The sequence below is a fragment of the Anolis sagrei genome, chromosome 5 (genome assembly GCF_037176765.1).
Source record: "Anolis sagrei isolate rAnoSag1 chromosome 5, rAnoSag1.mat, whole genome shotgun sequence".
Lineage (NCBI taxonomy): Eukaryota > Metazoa > Chordata > Lepidosauria > Squamata > Dactyloidae > Anolis > Anolis sagrei.
The window spans coordinates 199,009,717-199,035,487 of record NC_090025.1 but is presented as its reverse complement, the minus strand read 5'-3'; the positions used below and the strand labels follow the sequence as shown (position 1 = coordinate 199,035,487).

The following is a 25,771-nucleotide window of genomic DNA, read 5'->3' as shown; positions in this document are numbered from 1 at the left end:
TTCTTTGGACCCAGGAAGCAGATTGGCAAGATCCCACCTAAACTCCTTGTCTTTCCATCCCAATGGATGCCAAGCATTGGAGAGGAAAGGCCAAGAAGCAGCATGTCTTCCAGGTCTCTATAATGCAATTTCCCTTGGGCGTCCATACATACCTCCAGGTAGGGGACGGGGGTCTCTGGGCTGAGGGGGTATTCTATGATTCTATGATTCTAGTGAAATGTATTGCCTTGGTTTTTCAATAGACACTGGATGGCCTTCGTTTGGGAGGGATTGGAGTGTGTCTTGTGTGTGGCAGAAGGGGGTTGGACTGGATGGTCTTTGGAGACCCCTTTTGACTTTAGTGGAATATAAAGTGCCTGATAATCTAGTAGGGTCTCCTTCTCTCTCTGGAGGTTTATCAATGGAGAAGGGGTTGGACTAGATGACCTTTGGGGTTCCCTTCTAATGTATTGCCTTGGTTTTTCAACAGACACTGGATGGCCTTCGTTTGGGAGGGATTGGAGTGTGCCTTATGCACGGCAGAAGGGGGTTCGACTGGATGGCCTTTGGAGACCCCTTCTGACTTTAGTGGAATATAAAGTGCCTGATGATCTAGTAGAGTCTCCTTCTCTCTCTGGAGGTTTATCAATGCAGAAGGGGTTGGACTGGATAGCCTTTGGGGATCCCTTCCAACTCCAAGACTCAAAGTCCACTGGAGTCTCTGGATATTTCTAAATGAAGGTTGGATGGCCATCTGTCAGGAGGGCTTGGATAGTGTCTTCCTGCCTGGCAGAGGGGGTTGGACCAGATGACCCTTGGGGTCTCCTACAACTCCTTCATAATTCTATGAGTTACTTCTTTGGACCCAGGAAGCAGATTGGCAAGATCCCACCTAGAGTCTCCTTCTCTCTCTGGAGGCTTTTCAATGCAGAAGGGGTTGGACTGGATGGCCTTTGGGGATCCCTTCCAACTCTAAGACTCAAAGTCCAGTGGAGTCTCTGGATATTTCTAAATGAAGGTTGGATGGCCATCTGTCAGGAGGGCTTGGATGGTGCCTTTCTGCCTGGCAGAGGGGGTTGGGCTAGATGACCCTTGGGGTCCCCTATAACTCCTTCATAATTCTATGAGTTACTTCTTTGGACCCAGGAAGCAGATTGGCAAGATCCCACCTAGAGTCTCCTTCTCTCTCTGGAGGTTTTTCAATGCAGATGGGGTTGGACTGGATAGCCTTTGGGGATCCCTTCCAACTCGAAGACTCAAAGTCCAGTGGAGTCTCTGGATATTTCTAAATGAAGGTTGGATGGCCATCTGTCAGGAGGGCTTGGATGGTGTCTTCCTGCCTGGCAGAGGGGGTTGGACCAGATGACCCTTGGGGTCTCCTACAACTCCTTCATAATTCTATGAGTTACTTCTTTGGACCCAGGAAGCAGATTGGCAAGATCCCACCTAGAGTCTCCTTCTCTCTCTGGAGGTTTTTCAATGGAGAAGGGGTTGGACTGGATGGCCTTTGGAGACCCCTTTTGACTTTAGTGGAATATAAAGTGCCTGATAATCTAGTAGGGTCTCCTTCTCTCTCTGGAGGTTTTTCAATGCAGAAGGGGTTGGACTGGATGGCCTTTGGAGACCCCTTTTGACTTTAGTGGAATATAAAGTGCCTGATCTAGTAGAGTCTCCTTCTCTCCCTGGAGGTTTTTCAATGCAGAAGGGGTTGGACTGGATAGTCTTTGGGGATCCCTTCCAACTCTAAGACTCAAAGTCCACTGGAGTCTCTGGATATTTCTAAATGAAGGTTGGATGGCCATCTGTCAGGAGGGCTTGGATGGCGTCTTTCTGCCTGGCAGAGGGGGTTGGGCTGGATGACCCTTAGGGTCTCCTACAACTCTTTTATAATTCTCTGTTTTACTTCTTTGGACGCAGGCAGCAGATTGGCAAGATCCCACCTAAACCCCTTGTCTTTCCATTCCAATGGATGCCCAGCATTGGAGAGGAAAGGCGAAGCAGCGTGTCTTCCAGGTTTCGAATGCGATTCCCCTCTTGGGCGTCCATACATACCTCCAGGTAGGGGACGGGGGTCTCTGGGCTGAGGGGGTACTCCCTCAGCAGCCGCTCCTCGTCCAGGAACTTCCCGGCCCGACCGTTGAAGGCCGGCTGGAAGAGGCCGTAGTTGAGGACATCCTTCAGGCTGTGGTTCAGCGTGCAGAGGATGCGCTGCTTGGAGAACCAGACGGGGACGTCCGGGTTCAGCCGCAGACACTTCTGTGGAAGGAAGAAAAGAATAATAATAATAATAATAATAATAATAATAAACATATCACCGTCCAGAACAACAACAACATTAAAAGAAGGCGGATTGAAGCCCTACTGAAGAAGGACGCGGCGGACGTTATCTTCCTACAGGAAACGCATCAGAATAAACCGGGCTCAAATGAACTAAAGTCGAGTTGGAAGGAAGGAAGGAAGGAAGGAAGGAAGGAAGGAAGGAAGGAAGGAAGGAAAGAAGAAGGGAGAGAAGGCAGCCGTCAGAGAAAGGTTGCACGGGGAGGCTTTTTTTGCCACCACATCACATTCCTGGCTCATGCTTGACTTGTTTTCCACGAGGACTCCAAGATCTTTTTCACACGTACTGCTCTCGAGCCAGGCATTGTCCCCCATTCTGTATCTTTGCATTTCGTTTTTCCTGCCAAAGTGGAGTATCTTGCATTTGTCACTGTTGAACTTCATTTTGTTAGTTTGGGCCCATCTCTCTAATCCAGCGGTTCTCAACCTGGGGGTCGCGACCCCCAGGGGGGTCGCCAGGCCATTTCGGAGGGGTCGCCAGGCCGCCTCCATTGGCCCCGCCCCAAGGGCGTGGCCAGGTATGGGCTCCTTCGCGCGAGGAGCCCTCACCTGACCGCAACAGTGACAAATGCAAGAGACTCCACTTTGGCAGGAAAAACAAAATGCAAAGATACAGAATGGGGGACGATGAGGCCTGGCTCCAGAGCAGGACGTGTGAAAAAGATCTTGGAGTCCTCGTGGACAGGAAATTAAGCATGAGCCAGGAATGTGATGTGGCGGCAAAAAAAGCCAATGGGATTTTGGCCTGCATCAATCGGAGCATAGTGTCTAGATCTAGGGAAGTCATGCTCCCCATGCTCTGTTCCGCTTTGGTTAGACCACTTTACCTGGAATATTGTGTCCAATTCTGGGCACCACAATTCAAGAGAGATATGGACAAGCTGGAATGTGTCCAGAGGAGGGCGACTAAAATGATCAAGGGTCTGGAGAACAAGCCCTACGAGGAGCGGCTTAAAGAGCCGGGCATGTTTAGCCTGAAGAAGAGAAGGCTGAGAGGAGATATGATAGCCATGTATAAATATGTGAGAGGAAGCCACAGGGAGGAGGAGGGAGCAAGCTTGTTTTCTGCTCCCATGGAGACTAGGACGCGGAACAATGGCTTCAAACTACAAGAGAAGAGATTCCATCTGAACCTGAGGAAGAACTTCCTGACTGTGAGAGCCGTTCAGCAGTGGAACTCTCTGCCCCGAGTGTGGTGGAGGCTCCTTCTTTGGAAGCTTTTAAGCAGAGGCTGGGTGACCATCTGTCAGGGGTGATTTGAATGCCATATTCCTGCTTCTTGGCAGAGTGGGGTTGGATTGGATGATGGCCCACCAGGTCTCTTCCAACTCTAGGATTCTATGATTTGATTCTATGATTCTATGTTGTACTCCAGAGCAGAACCTTAAACATCTGACCTTAAACATCACACCTTCGGCAACAAGCATTTTGTCTCTGTGTTTAACTATATTGTTCCCCACCTCGAATAGCAGCAACAACAACAACAACAACAACAACAACAACAACAACAACAACATGTCTCTAGCAATCTAGCAATCTGGGTTGTTGTAGGTTTTTCTGGGTTATATGGCCATGTTCTAGAGGCATTTTCTCCTGACATTTCACCTGCATCTATGGCAAGCATCCTCAGAGGTAGTGAGGTCTGTTGGAAGTAGGAAAATGGGTTTATATATCTGTGGAATGACCAGGGTGGGGCAAAGGACTCTTGTCTCTTGGAGCTAGGTGTGAATGTTTCAACTGATCACCTTCTTTAGCATTTGATTGCTTGGCAGTGCCTGGGGGAATCTTTTGTTGAGAGGTGATTAGATGTGCCGGATTGTTTCCTCTCTGTTGTAATTTTAGAGTTTTTAAATATTGGTAGCCAGATTTTGTTCATTTTCATGGTTTCCAGAGAGCAAACAATCAGGCACATCTAATCACCTCTCAACAAAAGATTCCAACAGGCACTGCCAAGCCATCAAATGTCGCCTGAGGGCTGAGAAAAGCAGTATATAAATAAAGTAAATAAATAAATAAAATAATTAAAGTGGTCAGTTGAGACATTCACACCTAGCTCCTACAGACAAGAGTTCTTTGTCCCACCCTGGTCATTCCACAGATATATAAACCCATTGTCCTAGTTCCAACAGACCTCACAACCTCTGAGGATGCTTGCCACAGATGCAGGCGAAACGTCAGGAGAGAATGCCTCTAGACCATGGCCATATAGCCTGAAAAACCTACAACAACCCAATCAGGGACATCTAATCACCTCTCAACAAAAGATTGCCCCAGGCACTACCAGGCCATCAAATGCTAGTCAAGGTGGTCAGTTGAGACATTCACACCTATCTCCAGCAGACAAGAGTCCTTTGCCCCACCCTGGTCATTCCACAGATATATAAACCCATTGTCCTAGTTCCAACAGACCTCACAACCTCTGAGGATGCTTGCCACAGATGCAGGCAAAACGTCAGGAGAGAATGCCTCTAGACCATGGCCATATAGCCTGAAAAACCTACAACAACCCAATCAGGGACATCTAATCACCTCTCAACAAAAGATTGCCCCAGGCACTGCCAGGCCATCAAATGCTAGTCAAGGTGGTCAGTTGAGACATTCACACCTATCTCCAGCAGACAAGAGTCCTTTGCCCCACCCTGGTCATTCCACAGATATATAAACCCATTGTCCTAGTTCCAACAGACCTCACAACCTCTGAGGATGCTTGCCACAGATGCAGGCGAAACGTCAGGAGAGAATGCCTCTAGACCATGGCCATATAGCCTGAAAAACCTACAACAACCCAATCAGGGACATCTAATCACCTCTCAACAAAAGATTGCCCCAGGCACTGCCAGGCCATCAAATGCTAGTCAAGGTGGTCAGTTGAGACATTCACACCTATCTCCAGCAGACAAGAGTCCTTTGCCCCACCCTGGTCATTCCACAGATATATAAACCCATTGTCCTAGTTCCAACAGACCTCACAACCTCTGAGGATGCTTGCCATAGATGCAGGTGAAACGTCAGGAGAGAATGCCTCTAGAACATGGCCATATAACCTGGAAAAACCTACAACAACCCAGTGATTCCAGCCATGAAAGCCTTCGACAATATAGCCATCACGGACCAATCCATGGTCTTTCCACTTTTGCACAAACAGAGCCAAATCAACATCTATTATAATCCACCGTTGTGTAAACCCACGTGCATAAAACTTCCCAGTGTGGGATCTTGAGCATGAAAAGGGAGCCTCTGTTGCATGCAATGATGACGATGATGATGCTTCTCCCTTGCATGCAAACCAGATTGCATGCCAAATCCTTCCACGGTTACAAATCACGATGCACTCCAGCTGGTGCTCAGCCTGCTCTGCAAAAGGCAGAGGACTCCTCTTCCTTCTTGAAAAGCACAAAATGCATCTCCCCGCACACACACACACACACCCCGCTTCCTCTGTCGTTTCTGTGCAAAATTAGGGAGAGAAAAGCAAGCCCATGACCCCATTTTTAAGTCCTAATGGACCCCAAGCTTAATAAGAGCCAAGAGTGTGATGTGGCAGCATAAAAGGCCAATGCGATTCTAATAATAATAATAATAATAATAAAGATAACACCATCAAGAAGAAGAAGAAGAAGAACAACAACAAGAACAACCAATTCAATCTCTGAGTTGCTCACATAAATAATAATAATAATAATAATAATAATAATAATAAAGATAACACCATCAAGAAGAAGAAGAACAACAACAACAACAACCAATTCAATCTTTGGGTTGCTCACAATAATAATAATAATAATAATAATAATAATAATAATAATAATCACAACACCATCAAGAACAACAACAACATTAACAACCAATTCAATCTCTGTGTTGCTCACATAATAATAATAATAATAAACATAACACCGTCAAGAACAACAACATCAACAACCAATTCAATATCTGTGTTGCTCACAATAATAATAATAATAATAATAATAATAATAATAAACATAAAACCATCAAGAACAACAACAACGTTAACAACCAATTCAATCTCTGGGTTGCTCACATAATAATAATAATAATAATAATAATAATAATAATAATAATAATAATTCAATCTCTGGGTTGCTCACATAATAATAATAATAATAATAATAATAATGATAACACCATCAAGAACAACAACAACATTAACAACCAATTCAATCTCTGGGTTGCTCACATAATAATAATAATAATAATAATAATAATAATAATAATGATAACACCATCAAGAATAACAACAACATCAAACAACCAATTCAATCTTTGGGTTGCTCACAATAATAATAATAATAATAATAATAATAATAATCACAACACCATCAAGAACAACAACAACATTAACAACCAATTCAATCTCTGGGTTGCTCACATAATAATAATAATAATAATAATAATAATAATAATAATTCAATCTCTGGGTTGCTCACATAATAATAATAATAATAATAATAATAATAATCACAACACCATCAAGAACAACAACAACATTAACAACCAATTCAATCTCTGGGTTGCTCACATAATAATAATAATAATAATAATAATAATAATTCAATCTCTGGGTTGCTCACATAATAATAATAATAATAATAATAATAATAATAATAATAATAATCACAACACCATCAAGAACAACAACAACATTAACAACCAATTCAATCTCTGGGTTGCTCACAATAATAATAATAATAATAATAATAATAATAATAATAATGATAACACCATCAAGAATAACAACAACATCAAACAACCAATTCAATCTTTGGGTTGCTCACAATAATAATAATAATAATAATAATAATAATAATAATAATAATAATCACAACACCATCAAGAACAACAACAACATTAACAACCAATTCAATCTCTGTGTTGCTCACATAATAATAATAATAATAATAATAATAATAATAAGCACAACACCATCAAGAACAACAACAACATCAACAACCAATTCAATCTCTGAGTTGCTCACGTAATAATAATAATAATAATAAACATAACACCATCAAGAACAACAACAACATTAACAACCAATTCAATCTCTGGGTTGCTCACATAATAATAATAATAATAATAATAATAATAATAATAAACATAACACCATCAAGAATAACAACAACATCAACAACCAATTCAATCTCTGGGTTGCTCACATAATAATAATAATAATAATAATAATAATAATAATAATAAACATAACACCATCAAGAATAACAACAACATCAACAACCAATTCAATCTCTGGGTTGCTCACATAATAATAATAATAATAATAATAATAATAATAATAATAACACCATCAAGAACAACAACAACATCAACAACCAATTCAATCTCTGGGTTGCTCACATAATAATAACGATAATAATAATAATAAGACCATCAAGAACAACAACCATAACAACAACAGCCAATTCAATCTCTGGGTTGCTCACATAATAATAATAATAATAATAATAATAATAATAATAATAATACCATCAAGAACAACAACAACATCAACAACCAATTCAATCTCTGGGTTGCTCACAATAATAATAATAATAATAATAATAATAATAATAATACCATCAAGAACAACAACAACATCAACAACCAATTCAATCTCTGGGTTGCTCACATAATAATAATAATAATAACAATAACAATAATAATAAACATAAGACCATCAAGAACAAGAACAACAACCAATTCAATCTCTGGGTTGCTCACAATAATAATAATAATAATAATAATAATAATAACACCATCAAGAACAACAACAACATTAACAACCAATTCAATCTCTGGGTTGCTCACATAATAACAATAATAATAATAATAATAATAATAATAATAAACATAACACCATCATCAACAACAACAACATCAACAACCAATTCAATCTCTGTGTTGCTCACATAATAAATAATAATAATAATAATAATAATAATAATGATGATAACACCATCAAGAACAACAACAACATCAACAACCAATTCAATCTCTGGGTTGCTCACATAATAATAATAATAATAATAATAATAATAATAATAATCACAACACCATCAAGAACAACAACAACATCAACAACCAATTCAATCTCTGGGTTGCTCACATAATAATAATAATAATAATAATAATAATAATAAACATAACATCGTCAAGAACAACAACAACAAGAACAACCAATTCAATCTCTGAGTTGCTCACATAATAATAATAATAATAATAATAATAATAATAATAATAATGTATGGATTGTCAATGTTGCAATCCCGGGTGACAGCAGGATTGAAGAGAAACAACTGGAAAAGCTGACACGATATGAGGATTTAAAGATTGAACTGCAAAGACTCTGGCACAAGCCAGTCAAGGGGGTCCCAGCGGTGATCGGCACACTGGGTGCAGTGCCTAGAGACCTTGGCCTGCACTTAAGCACAATTGGCGCTGACAAGATTACCACCTGACAGCTGCAAAAGGTCACAACAACAACAACAACAACAACAACAACCAATTCAATATCTGGGTTGCTCACATAATAATAATAATAATAATAATAATAATAATAATAATAATATAATGATGATAATAATAATAATATAATAATAATAATCATAACACCATCAAAAACAACAACATTAACAACCAATTCAATATCTGGGTTGCTCACATAATAATAATAATAATAATAATAATAATAATAATAATGTATGGATTGTCAATGTTGCAATCCCGGGTGACAGCAGGATTGAAGAGAAACAACTGGAAAAGCTGACACGATATGAGGATTTAAAGATTGAACTGCAAAGACTGGTACAAGCTAGTCAAGGAGGTCCCAGTGGTGATCGGCACACTGGGTGCAGTGCTCAAGACCTTGGCCTGCACTTAAACACAATTGGCGCTGACAAGATTACTATCTGACAGCTACAAAAGGCCACAACAACAACAACAACAACAACAACAACAACAACCAATTCAATATCTGGGTTGCGCACATAATAATGATAATAATCATCATCATCATCATAACACCACCAACAACAACGACATCAACAACCAACTCAGTCTCTGGGTTGCTATGAGTTTTCCAGGCTGTTCAGCTATGTTCCAGAAGCATTCTCTCCTGACGTTTCACCTGCATCTATGGCAGGCATCCTCAGAGGTTTGGTGGAAACTAGGAAAATGGGGTTTATATATCTGTGGAAAGTCCAGGGTGGGGGAAAGAACTCTTTTCTGTTGGAGGCAAGAGGGGAGGTTGCAATAGGCCAGCTTGGCTAGCACTGAAAGCCTTGCAGCTTCAAAGCCTGGCTGGTTGCTTCCACACACAGCACCCAAACATGAATCAAGGAACATGAAAGGCACTGCAGACTAATTCAACCAGAGAAGTTAGTCATAGAAGAGCACCTGATGACCCAGGACCACTCTCACAACCACCATGTCAGGCTACACAGAGAAGCCATTGAAATCCACAAGAAGCAGGTGGACAATTTCAACAGAAAGGAGGAAACCATGAAAATGAACATAATCATCATCATCATCATCATCATCATCATCTTTATTTATACCACGCCACCATCTCCCCAAATGGGAAACAATCTGGGCCAACTAACATCTCCCAACAAAGGATTCCCCAAGGCAGGAAGCAGCCAGGCTTTGAAGCTGCAAGGCTATTAAATGATAATGGAACTGCTTTGAGTTGCCTTTGGGCTGAGAAAGGAGGCATACAAATGTGATAAATAAACAAACAAACAAACAAATAACCAAGGTGGCCAATGGCAACCTTTGCACTTGCCTCCAACAGACAAGAGTTCTTTCTCCCACCCTGGACATTACAACTACAACTCCCAAACTCAAGCTCAATGGCCACCAAACCCTTCCAGTATTTTCCACAGGTGTATGAACCCCTAGTTTCCAACAGACCCTTCAACCTCTGAGGGTGCCTGCCATAGATGCAGGCGAAACGTCAGGAGAGAATGCTTCTGGAACATGGCCAGACAGCCACGCAGTGATTCCGGTCACGAAAGCCTTTGACAACACAATTCAATCTCGTTTGTGGCAGCCAAAAAGAAAAGAAGAAGCTGTTTCTGGAGCAGAACCACTCTTTTCAAAGTAAGGACAGCACACTTCCACAGGAAATCACACTTTCAAACCAGGAACAGAATGTTTTTCCAATAGTGTCATGCAAAGAAGGTCACGGGGAGGAGGAGGAGGAAGCAGGCTCGCTCTGTTCACTAATGGGACACAATGGAGAAAGGCATTCAAACGGCAGGAAGAGAGATTCCATTTCAATCTTAGGAACTGAGAACTTCTTGATGGTCAGGTCTCTTTGATGGTGGAATATGAAGTGCCTGGGGGTGGACTGGATGGCCTTCAGAGGTCCCATGGGAAGCTTCCCACCAGAGTGGAAATCATCTCTCGGACAGACGGCAAGCTGTTTCACCTCAGCAGACTGAAAGCCAAAACCAAGGTCAGAACAACATCTGCTTTAGAACTCACGTATGCGGATGACAACGTCATCTGTGCGCACTCAGAAGAAGACCTACAAGCCACTCTAAACACTTCGCAGAAGCATACGAGAAGCTCGGACTGTCATTGAACATGGAGAAAACCAAAGTGCTCTTCCAGCAGTCACAAGCCATCCCCTCTCCAATGCCAGAAATACAGCTCAATGGTGTCACATTAGAAAATGTGGACCATTTCCGCTCCCTTGGCAGCCCCCTCTCCACCAAAGTCAACATTGACACTGAAATACAACACTGCCTGAGCTCTGCGAGTGCAGCATTTTTCTCAACGAAGCAGAGAGTGTTTGAGGACCGGGACATCCGTAGGGATACCAAGGGGCTTGTTTATAAAGCTATTGTCCTCCCAACATTGCTATACGCCTGCGAAACATGGACTGCCTACAGACATCAACATTGAGACTGAAATACCAACCAGCCTGAACTCTCCGAGTGCAGCATTCTTCCAAATGAAGCAGAGAGGGTTTGATGACCAGGACACCCGTAGGGAGACCAAGGGGCTTGTTTATAAAGCTATTGTCCTCCCAACCCTGTTATATGCCTGCAAGATGTGGACTGTCTACAGACGTCAACACTGACACTGAAATACAACACCGTCTGAGCTCTGTGAGTGCAGCTTTTTTCCGAATGAAGCAGAGAGTGTTTGAGGACTGGGACATCCAAAAGGAGACCAAGGTGCTTGTTTATAAAACCATTGTCCTCCCAACCCTGCTCTATGCCTGCGAGACATGGACTGTCTACAGACATCACACGCAACTCCTGGAACGATTCCATCAGCGCTGCCTCCGGAAAATCCTGCAAATCTCTTGGGAAGACAAGCGGACAAATATCAGCATGCCAGAAGAAGCAAAGGCCACCAGCATTGAAGCGATGTTCCTCCGCTATCAGCTCCGCTGGACCAGCCACGTTGTCCGGATACCCGACCACCATCTTCCAAAGCAGTTGCTCTACTCCGAACTCAAGAATGGAAAACGGAATGTTGGTGGGCAGGAAAAGAGATTGAAAGATGGGCTCAAAGCCAACCCCAAAAACTGTGGCATAGTCATTGAGAACTGGGAAGCCTTGGCCCTTGAGCACTCCAACTGGAGGTCAGCTGTGACTAGCAGTGCTGCAGAATTTGAAGAGGCACAAATGGAGGGTGAAGGAGAGAAACGTGCCAAGAGGAAGGTGTATCAAGCCAACCCCGACCGAGACCGCCTTCCACCTGGAAACCAATGCCCTTACTGTGGGAAAACATGCAGATCAAGGATAGGGCTCCACAGTCACCTACGGACCCACCCCCAGGATACTACACTCAGAGGACCATCATCCTCGGACTACGAGGCATCGCCTAAGTAAGTAAGAAGAGGTTCTAACTTTAGGATCCCATGATTTGCAGGGCTGGCACCTGCGAAAAGGCTGGGTGGCTGCACTGCCAAAAGGAGAAAACAAGGGAGTGATCTCTCGCTGTTGACACACTGGAGGGGCTCTGAATCTGGAAGCAGGGTGAATAATGCAATCATTCGGATGGGGACAAAGCACTTCCCTTTGCGGAAACAGACTACTTTCACTCTCCTATCTCCAAATAATGGATGTCTGTGTCATTGTTGCATATATAGGCCACATTTTGCAAGGGGGTTGGTCTAGATGCCCTTTGGGGGACCCTTCCAAGATTATGCTTCTCCCCACAGCTTACTCTTTTGCACTCTGCTATCTCCAAATAATGGATGTATACATCACGATTGCATATATATAGGCCATAGTTTGCAAGGGTTTGGTCTAGATGACCTTTGGGGGACCCTTAAAACATTATGCTTCTCCCCATAGCTGCCTCTTTTGCACTTTCCTATCTCCAAATAATGGATGTATACATCACGATTGCAAATAATGGATGTATACATCACGATTGCATATATATAGGGCATAGTTTGCAAGGGTTTGGTCTAGATGACCTTTGGAGGACCCTTCCAACATTATGCTTCTCCCCTTAGCTGCCTCTTTTGCACTCTGCTATCTCTAAATAATGGATGTATACATCACGGTGGCAGACATAGGACACAGTTTTCAAGGGGCTTGGTCTAGATGCCCTTTGGGGGACCCTTCCAACATTATGCTTCTCCCCATAGCTGCCTCTTCTGCACTTTCCTATCTCCAAATAATGGATGTATACCGCACGATTGCATATATATGGGTCACAGTTTGCAAGGGTTTGGTCTAGATGCCCTTTGGGGGACCCTTCCAACATTATACTTCTCCCCACAGCTGCCTCTTTTGCACTCTCCTATCTCCAAATAATGAATGTATACATCACTGTTGCATACATAGGTCACAGTTTGCAAGGGACTTGGTCTAGATGCCCTTTGGGGGGCCATTCTCACATTATTTGTCTGCCCACAGCTGCCTCCTTTGCACCCTGCTGTCTCAAAATAATGGATTTTGGCTTGGCTGTCACATATCCTTGGAAGGCCATGGTTGCAAGAGGGTTGGTCTAGATGACCCTTGGGAGTCCCACTGAGTGCTATCCTTCCTGCAGATATCCCGCCTCCTCGTTCTCCCCAAACCTGTCTCTTTTGCACCCTGTTATCCCCCCCCCCCCATGGAGGCATTTGCATGGCTGTCACACATGGTGCGGTCCCCCCCCTTCCCCCCCCCCCCCCCCGGAGTCCCAGCAAGAGAGACATCTTGACAGATTCAGGACAGAGAGGCGGCAGAAGCGCTCCTTCCTTCGCCACAAGGCTGCTCTCCCTCGCAAGGTGGGAGAAAGAAGGCAGAAGATCAATGGCAAAGGGGACCGGATCCGGAGCTTCTTCCGGGGCTCTGCCTTGACAGATTGGGGGCAGCCAAACAGGCAAGGGCTGCAAGGAAGCCCACCCCCCAGACTCTGGATTTCCCTTGCAAACACACGGGAAGAAGGGCTCTGCAAAGGAGGGGGAAAAAAGGAAAAGCAGGGAAAGAGGGTGTTAAATTATGAATGGCAACTTTGCATTTCATGAGGCGGACATATCATGCACGGTGGAACTGCATCAGATGGTCAGTGCAGACCCAAATAAGGCAGTTCGATTGAGTTATATGCATTATATGGCGTATTATAAAGTCGATCCAGCCTTTATCTTTGCTTGATGCATTTTAATATATGTCTTGTGTTTCATCTGAGTGTTTCAACTTCAAAATCATCTTTCGTATTATTATTATTATTATTATTATTATTATTATTATTATTTTCACCTCATTCTTCCCAAGTTGTACACTGCTGAAAAGAGATGTTCCACCTGAACATGAGAAAGAACTTCCTGACTGTGAGAGCCGTTCAGCAGTGGAACTCTCTGCCCTGGAGTGTGGTGGAGGCTCCTTCTTTGGAAGCTTTGAAACAGAGGCTGCATGGCCATCTGTTGGGGGTGATTTGAATGCAATATTCCTGCTTCTTGGCAGAATGGGGTTGGACTGGATGATGGCCCAGGAGGTCTCTTCCAACTCTTTGATTCTATGATGTTCTATGACTGTGAGAGCCGTTCAGCAGTGGAACTCTCTGCCCCGGAGTGTGGTGGAGCCTCCTTCTTTGGAAGCTTTGAAACAGAGGCTGGATGGCCATCTGTCAGGGGTGATTTGAATGCAATATTCCTGCTTCTTGGCAGAATGGGGTTGGACTGGATGATGGCCCAGGAGGTCTCTTCCAACTCTTTGATTCTAGGATTCTATGACTGTGAGAGCCGTTCAGCAGTGGAACTCTCTGCCCCGGAGTGTGGTGGAGGCTCCTTCTTTGGAAGCTTTGAAACAGAGGCTGGATGGCCATCTGTCGGGGGTGATTTGAATGCAATATTCCTGCTTCTTGGCAGAATGGGGTTGGACTGGATGATGGCCCAGGAGGTCTCTTCCAACTCTTTGATTCTAGGATTCTATGACTGTGAGAGCTGTTCAGCAGTGGAACTCTCTGCCCCGGAGTGTGGTGGAGGCTCCTTCTTTGGAGGCTTTGAAGCAGAGGCTGGATGGCCATTTGTCAGGGGTGATTTGAATGCAATATTCCTGCTTCTTGGCAGAATGGGGCTGGACTGGATGGCCCAGGAGGTCTCTTCCAACTCTAGGATTCTAGGATTCTATGAGGTGTGCAATTATTACTATTGTTACCATTATTATTATTATTATTATTATTATTATTGACACAAAACAACAGTATGACACAGCAAACGAGATCTATATGCTGGATTTTGTATCAAAATCATATTATTATTATTATTATTATTATTATTATTATTATTATTATTACTACTACTTTCACCTCATTCTTCCCTCTTGGCTACCAATGTAGTTTGGTGAGGTATTTGCCCTTCTCTTGGTGCATCCATACTGTAGAGTGAATGCAATTTAAATGTGCTGGGATCCTGGGAGTTGTAGTTTGCTGAGGCACAAAGAAGGCCAGAGAAAGCTGCAGTCCTTGTAGAACAGCATTTCTCAACCTGGGGGGTCAGGACCTCTGGGGGAGTCACGAGGAGGGTGTCAGAAGGGTCGCCAAAGACCATCAGAAAGCACAATATTTTCTGTTGGTCATGGAAGTTCTGTGTGGGAAGTTTGTCCCAATTCAGTCATTGGTGGGATTCAGAATGCTCTTTGATTGTAGATGAACTATAAATCTATAAACTACAACTCCCAAATGTCAAGGTCTATTTTCCCCAAACTCTACCAATATTCACATTTGGGCATATTGAGTATTTGTGTTGAGTTTGGTCCAGATCCATCATTGTTTGAGTCCACAGTGCTCTCTGGATGTAGGTGAACTACAACTTCCAAACTCAAGGTCAATGCCCACCAAACCTTTCCAGTATTTTCTCTTGGTTGTGGGAGTTCTGTATGCCAAGTTTGGTTCAATTCCATCATTGGTGGAGTTCAGAATGTTCTTTGATTGAACTATAAATCCCAACAACTACAACTCCCAAATGTCAAGGTCTATTTCCCCCAAACCCCACCAGTGTTCACATTTGGGGATATGGAGTATTCATGCCAAGTTTGGTCCAGATCCATCATTGTTTGAGTCCACAGTTCTCTCTGGATGTAGGTGAACTACAACTCCCAAACTCAAAGTCAATGCCCACCAACCCTTCCAGTATTTTCTATTGGTCATCGGAGTTCTATGTGCCAAGTTTGGTTCTATTCCATCATTGGTGGAGTTCAGGATGTTCTTTAATTGTAGGTGAACTATAAATCCCAGCAACTACAACTCCCAAATGGCAAAATCAACCCTCCCCTCAACCCCACCAGTATTCAGATGTGGACGTATCGGATATTTGTGCCAAATTTGGTCCAATAAATGTAAATATCAGAGATTTACATTACGATTCATAGGTAAAGGTTTCCCCCTGATATTAAGTCTATGTGGTGGTGCTCATCTCCATTTCCAAACTGAAGAGCTGGCGTTGTCCATAGACTCCTCCAAAGTCATGTGGTCAGCATGACTGCATGGAGCGCCATTACCTTCGTGCCAAAGCAGTACCTTTTGATCTACTCACATTTGAATTTTTCGAACTGCTAGGTTGGCAGAAGCTGGGGCTGACAGCGGGAGCTCACGCCGCTTCCCAGATTCGAACCTGTGACCTTTCCGTCAGCAAGTTCAGCAGCACAGCGGTTTAACCCACTGCACCATTGGGGGGGGGGGGCTCCGCGATTCATAATAGGAGCAAACGAAAATAATATTATGGTTGGGGGTCATCACAATATGAGAAACTGTATTAAGGAGTAGAAACACTGCTGTAGAGTGAATGCAGTTTGACACCCATTTAAATGTGCTGGGATCCTGGGAGTTGTAGTTTTCCAAAGCCAGAGAAGGCTGCGGCCCTTGCAGAACTATAACTCCCGGGGTCCAAACCGTATGAATTCCACAGCGCAGATGCATCTACGAAGCCGAAGCCCGGCTCTGCCTCTCCTGCCAGGAGTTTCTGTGTCAAGCCATGAATTGCAAAGTAACTCTGCATTTCATGCTGTGTACACACAGCTTGGGCCTTGTAATATTTATGAGTGCCGGCGCTGTTCTTTCTTCTGCTTGAAGGACAGCGCTCGCGATGGAGACGGCTCCTATTTTGTACCAAAATCCTAGGAAGGTGCCGAATTCGAAAAGCCGAGTTCAAAGGCTGGGGATGATGGGCATCTTTGCACAAAGAAGGAATGCTGGGCATTGATTAGACAAGAGGGCGAATGGGTGCAGTTCGGCTCCACTTTGACTGCCAGAGCTCAATGCTATGGGATTGTGGGATCTGTAGTTTGTTGGAAGCGCCGGCACTCAATGGCAGAGAAGGGGAAGACATGGTAGAACTACAACGCCCAGGATTCCATAGCATTGAGATCATGTGGATGGTGATGCTGACGACAACAATTATATGAAGGTGTTGTGGAAGGCTTTCATGGCTGGAATCACAAGGTCAGTGTGAGTTTTCCAAGCTGGATGGCCATCTGTCAGGGGTGATTTGAATGCAATATTCCTGCTTCTTGGCCGGGGGTTGGACTGGATGGCCCATGAGGTCTCTTCCAACTTTTTGATTCTATGATTCTATGTTCCAGCAGCATTCTCTCTTGACGTTTCACCTACATCTGTGGCTCATGGCATCCTCAGAGGTTCTGAGCAAGTGGAGTGTCTATATCCCTGTGGAGTAATGTCCAGGGTGGGAGGAAGAACTCTTGTCTCTTGGAAGCAAGTGTGCATGTTGCAGTTGTTGTTGTTGTTCATTCGTTCAGTCGTCTCCGACTCTTCGTGACCTCATGGACCAGCCCATGCCAGAGCTCCCTGTCGGCCGTCACCACCCCCAGCTCCTTCAAGGTCAGTCCAGTCACTTCAAGGATGCCATCCATCCATCTTGCCATCCATCCATGTTGCAGTTAGTAAGCTTGAATAGCATTGAGTAGCCTTGCAGCTGCAAAGTCAATCAGTGAGGGTATTTGCATTGAGGCAGCCTGGCTTCTGTTGCCTAGAGGCATCCTGTGTTTGGGAGGTGTTGATTGCTTACTGTTTGGAGTTCTCCTATTTCTATGTGGTGTTAACTACTTATTGTTTTGGTTCCAGGGTGAATATTGCAGTTGGCAAGCTTGAACAGCATTGAGTAGCCTTGCAGTTAAAGTGAGGGTATCTGCATAGAGGTACTGAAGCAAGTAGAGTGTCTATATCCCTGTGGACCATTAATGCTCTGTTGGCAGCCACCTCTCCACCAAAGTCAACATCGACACTAAAATACAACACAGCCTGAGCTCTGTGAGTGCAGCTTTTTTTCCAAATGAAGCAGAGAGTGTTGGAGGACTGGGACAACCGTAGGGAGACCAAGGGGCTTGTTTAGAAAGCCATTGTCCACCCAACCCTGCTATACGCCTGCAAAACATGGACTGTCTACAGACATCATATGCAACTCCTGGAACGATTCCATCAGCGCTGCCTCCGAAAAATCCTGCAAATCTCTTGGGAAGATAAGCAGACAAACATCAGTGTGCTGGAAGAAGCAAAGACCACCAGCACTGAAGCAATGGTCCTCCACCATCAACTCCGCTAGACCGGCCACATTGTCCGGATGCCCGACCACCATCTCCCAAAGCAGTTGCTCTACTCCGAACTCAAGAACGGAAAACAAAATGTTGGGGGGCAGGAAAAGAGATTGAAAGATGGGCTCAAAGCAACCTTGAAAACTCTGGCCTAGACACGGAGAACTGGGAAGCCTGGCCCTTGAGCGCTCCAGCTGGGGGTCAGCTGTGACCAGCAGTGCTGCAGAATTCAAAGAGGCACGAATGGAGGGCAAAAGAGAGAAACATGCCAAGAGGAAGGTGCATCAAGTCAACCCCGACCGGGAACACCTTCCACCTTGAAACCAATGCCCTCACTGTGGGAAAACATGCAGATCAAGAATAGGGCTCCACGGTCACCTACGAACCCACCCCCAGGACACCGAACTTGGAGGACCATCATCCTCGGACTGCAAGGGATCGCCTAAGTAAGTAAGTAAGAAGGTGTTGTGGAAGGCTTTCATGGCTGGAATCACTAGGTCGGTGTGAGTTTTCCAGGCTGTCTGGCCATGTTCCAGCAACATTCTCTCTTGACGTTTCACCTACATCTGTAGCTCATGGTATCCTCAGAGGTTCTGAGCAAGTGGAGTGTCTATAAACCAATGCCCTCACTGTGGGAGAACATGCAGGTCAAGAATAGGACTCCACAGTCACCTACAGACCTACCGCCAGGACACCAAACTTGGGGGACAATCAGACAACGAGGGATCGCCTAAGTAATATAGATAGATAGATAGATAGATAGATAGATAGATAGATAGATAGATAGATATAAATATATGCATATATATACACACACACATACATATACACTCCACTTGCTTCACTGCCAACAGAACCTTCGAGGATGCCATTAGCCACAGATGCAGGTGAAACGTCAGGAGAGAATGCTGCTGAAACATGGCCAGACCAGCCTGAAAACTCACAGCAACCCAATGATATTAGGTCTGGACACAACTCTCAGATGGTCATTCTCTGGATGGAGAAATTTTTATCAGTTTTGGGGAAAAGTAAATACAAGCCAAGTCATTTCCTTCCTTATCAATACAATCAATGGATCGATATTAATGCACAATCGATCAATACATCACAAACACTTCTCCCTGATGCAATGCAGGGAATCTAAGGGATGCAGGGAATCTAAGGGTGCATCTACACTGCAGAATGAATGCAAATTGATACCACTTGAATTGTCATGGTTCGGCACTATGGAATCCTGGGAGCTGTAGATGCAAAAGTCCAGTTCAAGTGGTGCCAAGCCAAACTGCATTTGTTCCCCAGTGCAGATGCACCCTTGGTGGGTGGAGAGCTACCTTTGCATCTGTGCAAAAACTATAATCCCGCTAAGTACGGCGTCGTTTAGTTCCTTTTAACCTTCCAATGAGCTCTGCGGCGCTGGAGGGGAAAAAGGTAAGAACATCTGAAGAAGGGAAAATGGGAATCGAGGCAGCCAAGCGTGCAAGGCACCCAAACCAAAGCGATAATGTATTCGGAGGAAGAGATGAAGAATTAGGCTCATTAATACATGAGAAGGGAGGCGGAATGAATGCTGAGTCGAAGGAAAGCCTCGTTAATGAAGAAAAGGGGGGGATGTTTGGCCGAGGAAAGATCCTTGGCAAAACTACAGCGCTTAAATGAAAGGCCACAATTAAAAATGCTCTCAGGTCTACGGGGAATTCTTAAAGAACGGCTCCATCTGGATGAATGGAAACAACAAAACACCCACAATAGCCACCTTCTCTGGCTGCTTCTCTCATCATTTTGCATCTAGGTGCATCTACACTGCAGAATTAATGCAGTTTGGTACCACTTGAACCACCACGGCTCCATAATATGGAATCCTGGGAGTTGTAGTTTTGCATGATCTTCTACTTTTCCCTACCCAAATGTGCTGCTGTTATATCCCAGAGCAGGAACCCCTCTGTCCTTAAACACCACACAGGTACAGTAAAATCAGCAAGCAGTTTATTGAAGGATATATGTAAGCAAAGCAATAAAAATGATGGAAACAGTATAGTCCAAAACAGTATCTTCCAAATGTAGCAGAACTTCAAGGTACAAAGGTAAAAACACAAGATCCAAGGTTGCAAAATCCAGAAGAATAAGACAGCACGGAGATCCAATACACAGAACAGGAACTTGGCAAAACTTGAAACACAAAGCTAGAAGTCCACTTGGAAACAAGATGTCACGTTGCCAGGACTCTGCCTTATTTAGGTAGAGTTGAACCAAACTCCCAGTTTGTATCAAACAGTTTAATTAAAACAGCACTTACTTTCTGGCTATTTCAATAGCCAGAATAGTTCCGCTACCTTGGCAGCCCCCTCTCCACGAAAAACAACACCACCTGAGCTCTGCAAGTGCAGCATTTTTCCGAATGAAGCAGAGAGTATTTGAGGACCGGGACATCCATAGGGAGACCAAGGGGCTTGTTTATAAAGCTATTGTCCTCCCAACCCTGCTATGCACCTGTGAAACGTGGACTGTCTACAGATGTCACATGCACCTCCTGGAACGATTCCATCAGCGCCTGAGCTCTGCAAATGCAGCATTCTTCCGAATGAAGCTGAGAGTGTTTGAGGACCGGGACATCCGTAGGGAGATCAAGGGGGTTGTTTATAAAGCTATTCCCCTCCCAACCCTGCTATATGCCTGCAAACCGTGGACTGTCTACAGATGTCACATGCAACTTCTGGAAAGATTCCATCAGCGCTTCATCGGGAAAATCCTGCAAATTTCTTGGGAAGACAAGCGGACAAATGTCAGCGTGCTGGAAGAAGCAAAGACCACCAGCTTTGAAGCGATGGTCCTCTGCCATCAACTCCGCTGGACCAGCCACGTTGTCCGGATGCCTGACCACCATCTCCCAAAGCAGTTGCTCTACTCCGAACTCAAGAACGGAAAACGGGATGTTAGTGGGCAGGAAAAGAGATTGAAAGATGGGCTCCAAGACAACCTTCAAAACTCTGGCATAGACACTGAGAACTGGGAAGTCCTGGCCCTTGAGCACTCCAACTGGAGGTCAGCTGTGACCAACAGTGCTGCCGAATTTGAAGAGGCACGAATGGAGGGCGAAAGAGAGAAACGTGCCAAGAGGAAGGCACATCAAGCCAACCCCAACTGGGATTGCCTTCCACCTGGAAACCAATGCCCTCACTGCGGGAGACGATGCAGATCAAGAATAGGGCTCCATAGTCACCTACGGACCCACCTTGGAGGATTATCCTACTCGGACAATAAGGGATTGCCTAAGTAGTAGTTGAAGTAAGTACAATAGTCCGAAACATAAAACATAAAGATAGCACTCAGCTACAGAATAAACAAAAACGGATAGCAAAAGCTACAGCGTAGTCAAAGGGTCCAGTCCAGTGGTCAAATGCCGAGAGTTCAATAAACAAAGTATAGGGATCAAGAGTCTATACTGTAGTCAAAAGCCGATCCAAAGGTTCAAGGTTCCAAGATTACAAGAGATAGGTCAGAAACCTGGGGGGAAATCCAAGAAACCTGGGGGGAAACCAGTGGCATCTACCACCAAAATAAGACCAATACTTTTCTCCCAAAGATCATTTCCAAGGCTCACTCCTTATATCCAGAAACATCTCTTGCATAACTCCACCCTTAATGGCTTCCACCCATGAAGTCTTACTTACAGATTACTCAACCCTTTAGAACTAAGACTTACATTAACCCTTCCATCATCAGTTGCTAGGCCAGCCACCACCAACCACCCTCAACTGCAGAAGATGATACATGACACAAGACTGTCATGAAAGTTCAACGTTGACCAGACTGAGCTAAAATCCTTTCCCTGTCTCATATAAAGCTTTTCCTGTCTCATGAAATGAAAGGAAAAAATTCCATTTGCCTTTACAACCAGATAAGGATTTCTTATCTGTTGTGACTCAGGTCCCAAAGATTGCCCAACACAGCAGATTAAGGGTTAACAAAAGTCTTTAATGAGTCTTTAACAGACTGTTGTTGTTCATTCGTTCAGTCGTCTCCGACTCTTCATGACCTCATGGACCAGCCCACGCCAGAGCTCTCTGTCGGCCGTCACCACCCCCAGCTCCATCAAGGTCAGTCCAGTCACTTCAAGGATGCCATCCATCCACCTTGCCCTTGGTCGGCCCCTCTTCCTTTTGCCTTCCACTTTCCCCAGCATCATTCCCTTCTCTAGGCTTTGCTGTCTCCTCATGATGTGGCCAAAGGACTTCCACTTTCCCTCTAGTCTCCTTCCCTCCAGTGAGCAGTCGGGCTTTATTTCCTGGAGGATGGACTGGTTGGATCTTCTCGCAGTCCAAGGCACTCTCAGCACTTTCCTCCAACACCACAGCTCAAAAGCATCTCTCTTCCTTCGCTCAGCCTTCCCTGAGGTCCAGCTCTCACATCCGTAGGTGACGACAGGGAATCTTGGTTGCCAGTCTGATGTCTCTACTCTTTACTATTTCATCGAGACTGGACATTGCTCTCCTCCCAAGAAGGAAGCGTCTCCTGATTTCCTGGCCACAGTCTGCATCTGCAGTCATCTTTGCACCTAGAAATACAAACCCTGTCACGGCCTCCACATTTTCTCCCTCTATTTCCCAGTTGTCAATCATTCTTGTTGCCATAATCTTGGTTTTTTTGACGTTTAGCTGCAACCCGGCTTTTGCGCTTTCTTCTTTCACCTTGATTAGAAGGCTCCTCAGCTCCTCCTCGCTTTCGGCCATCAGAGTGGTGTCATCTGCATATCTGAGGTTGTGAATGTTTCTTCCAGCAATTTCCACCCCAGCCTTGCATTCCTCCAGCCCCGCACATCCTCGCATGATGTGTTCTGCATACAAGTTAAAAAGGTTGGGTGAGAGGATGCAGCCTTGCCGGACGCCTTTCCCAATCTTGAACCCGTCTCCTGTTCCGTGGTCAGTTCTGACTGTGGCTCCTTGGTCCTTGGACAGATTCCTCAGGAGAGAGGGAAGGGGGCTTGGGATGCCCATCCCACCCAGAACTTGCCACAATTTATTATGATCCACACAGTCAAAGGCTTTAGAATAGTCAATGAAGCAGAAGTAGATGTTTTTCTGGAACTCCCTGCCTTTTTCCGTTATCCAGCATCTGGATATTGGCAATCTGGTCTCTGTTTCCTCTGCCTTTTCTAAACCCAGCTTGAACATCTGGCCACTCTCGCTCCATGTCTGGCTGGAGTCTTCTTCCTTGCAGGATCTTGAGCATTACCTTACTGGCATGAAAAATAAGGGCCACTGTACGGAAGTTGGAGCAGTCTTTCGCATTTCACTTTTTAACAAACTAGCAGCACTTAAACAGCAATGCTACTTAGCAAAACAAAAGGACCTTCGTGAAGGTAAACAATAACAGAGATAAACCGGATTATCCCAGGACTCAGTCTCAGGAAAAAGGAAAGATGGAGCAAAAACAAACGGTGGCCAAGCGGAGTCAAACAGTCCTTGGTCGATAATGGAGACAGGCAACAAACAAAGTCCGGCAGGCAGATGACGTGGTCCAGAAATGTTCCAAAATCAGGGGCAAGGCGAAGACACTCACGTAGTTCCAATCCAAAGTCAAGGTACACAAAGACAAGATAGCTGGATTCCCAGGACCCAAATGGAGGTTAGGCAGAACAAGACACCGGATACAACGCTTTGTCCTCTGCAAAGCTACACATCCCAGAACCCCCATTTTATTAGCAATCGCTATCGCTAGATTGATCCTCATCACTAGCATCTGGGTCATTTCCTTCAGCTGCTGGCTCGTTACTCCGCCATCTCTGCCAGCGTTGATCCAAACCAGGATCCTGCCAAGATGTACCTGCCTGCCATGTATCTTGGAATCCCTCAAACTCGTCACTAGACGTGGGCTGTGTACATATGTCCTGAATTTCCCTAACCCGAGTCCAGTCCAATTCCTCCTCCATTTCCCCATTACTGGCTTCCAGTTCATCTGAACTGGAATTGTCAGCTGTATCTTTAAGCCGTTTACTCATAGTTTCTTAATCACTATCAGACTCACTGGCAACCCGCTTTACTCCCTGGTAATCCAATTCCTCCAAATCCTTGGGTCCAAACCCTGCAAAATCTTCCGTGTCGCTAGGTACCAAAATAATATCTCGAATACGCTTCAGCTGACGCTGGTCCAGCTCTGACTCAGCATCACTCCTCCTTCTCCTACAACCGGTAGTAGTTTCACTGCCAAGATGCTGAGCCTCAACACTATCTCTCTTTTCTAGCAGATGGGTTGACCTTCTACCTGACGGGTGAGCCTGGGAACCTTTTCTTAGCTTACAAAAGTCTTGTCTCCTATCATCCCCATTGACATCAGACACAATCACAGGCTGAACTTGTCGTATGTCAGCCTGGGATTGTGTCTAATGCTCAGGTTGCTTTGGGTGATGGGAATGACAATGTTGTTCATGTTCAAGTTGATTCCTCTGATAGGAATGGGGACGCTGTCCATTAAGTTGTTTCTGGAGGGAATGGGGATGATGGTGTGTTTCTTGGGCCTGGTTTTAGAGATGTGGGACTTGAATGCAGTTCAGTTGATAGCTTAGAGAGGCCTGTATTGTTGCAAAGGGATTCTCGAGGTCTTGAGCCTGGGAATGTTATCTCCAGGTGCAGATTTTAATGAAGCCTTGAACAGAAAAAGTGCTTTTAGCCGGCAAAGACAAACATATCAGAAATTAAGGCGTTCAGCCAGATTAGAGCAGAAGCTAGAAATGGAATCCAAGTTAAGGAAAAATCAGTTCTTAGCTGTTTGGGAAACAAAAGTAGGAATATAAGTGCCAAGTACTGAATCTAGCTTTTAGATGAAGCAACATTGGATCCACGATAAGTTCTTCATGCCAAGTTCCTGTCTTTGTTTGATTCTTGTTTTAATTGCCTTTGCTGTAATTTTGCCTTTAAATTCAAGCCTCTAGTTTCATGGATTGTTGTTGTTCATTCGTTCAGTCATCTCTGACTCTTCGTGACCTCATGGACCAGCCCACGCCAGAGCTCCCTGTCGGCCGTTACCACCCCCAGCTCCCTCAAGGTCAGTCCAGTCCCTTCAAGGATGCCATCCATCCACCTTGCCCTTGGTCGGCCCCTTTTCCTTTTGCCTTCCACTTTCCCCAGCATAGTTGTCTTCTCTAGGCTTGGCTGTCTCCTCATGATGTGGCCTTCAAAGGACTTCCACTTTGTCTCTCGTCTCCTTCCTTCCAGTGAGCAGCCAGGCTTTCTTTCCTGGAGGATGGACTGGTTGGATCTTCTCGCAGTCCAAGGCACTCTCAGCACTTTCCTCCAACACCACAGCTCAAAAGCGCCTCTCTTCCTTGGCTCAGCCTTCCCGAAGGTCCAGCTCTCACATCCGTAGGTGACTCCAGGGAAGACCATGGCTTGGACTAGGCAATGGATCTTGGTTGCCAGTCTGATGTCTCTACTCTTGACTCTTTTATC

At 44.7% G+C, this 25,771-nt stretch overlaps 1 protein-coding gene across 14 annotated transcripts in view; it reads right to left on the bottom strand.

Annotated features, from left to right (window-relative positions):
• The window catches only part of SHANK3 (SH3 and multiple ankyrin repeat domains 3), a 407,035-nt gene that overhangs the window by 297,636 nt on the left and 83,628 nt on the right, over positions 1–25,771 (bottom strand). For 13 of the 14 annotated variants that reach the window (XR_010910064.1, XM_067469407.1, XM_067469409.1 and 10 more), the window contains exon 2: positions 2,032–2,235. Coding sequence is in view for 12 of the 14 variants with exons in the window: in XM_067469407.1 (XP_067325508.1) it covers positions 2,032–2,235 (204 nt within the window). In the remaining 2 variants the exon portion in view is untranslated. Of the gene's footprint in view, positions 1–152; positions 192–2,031; positions 2,236–25,771 lie in introns of those variants that run through there. The other variant, XM_067469419.1, reaches the window with a different exon arrangement.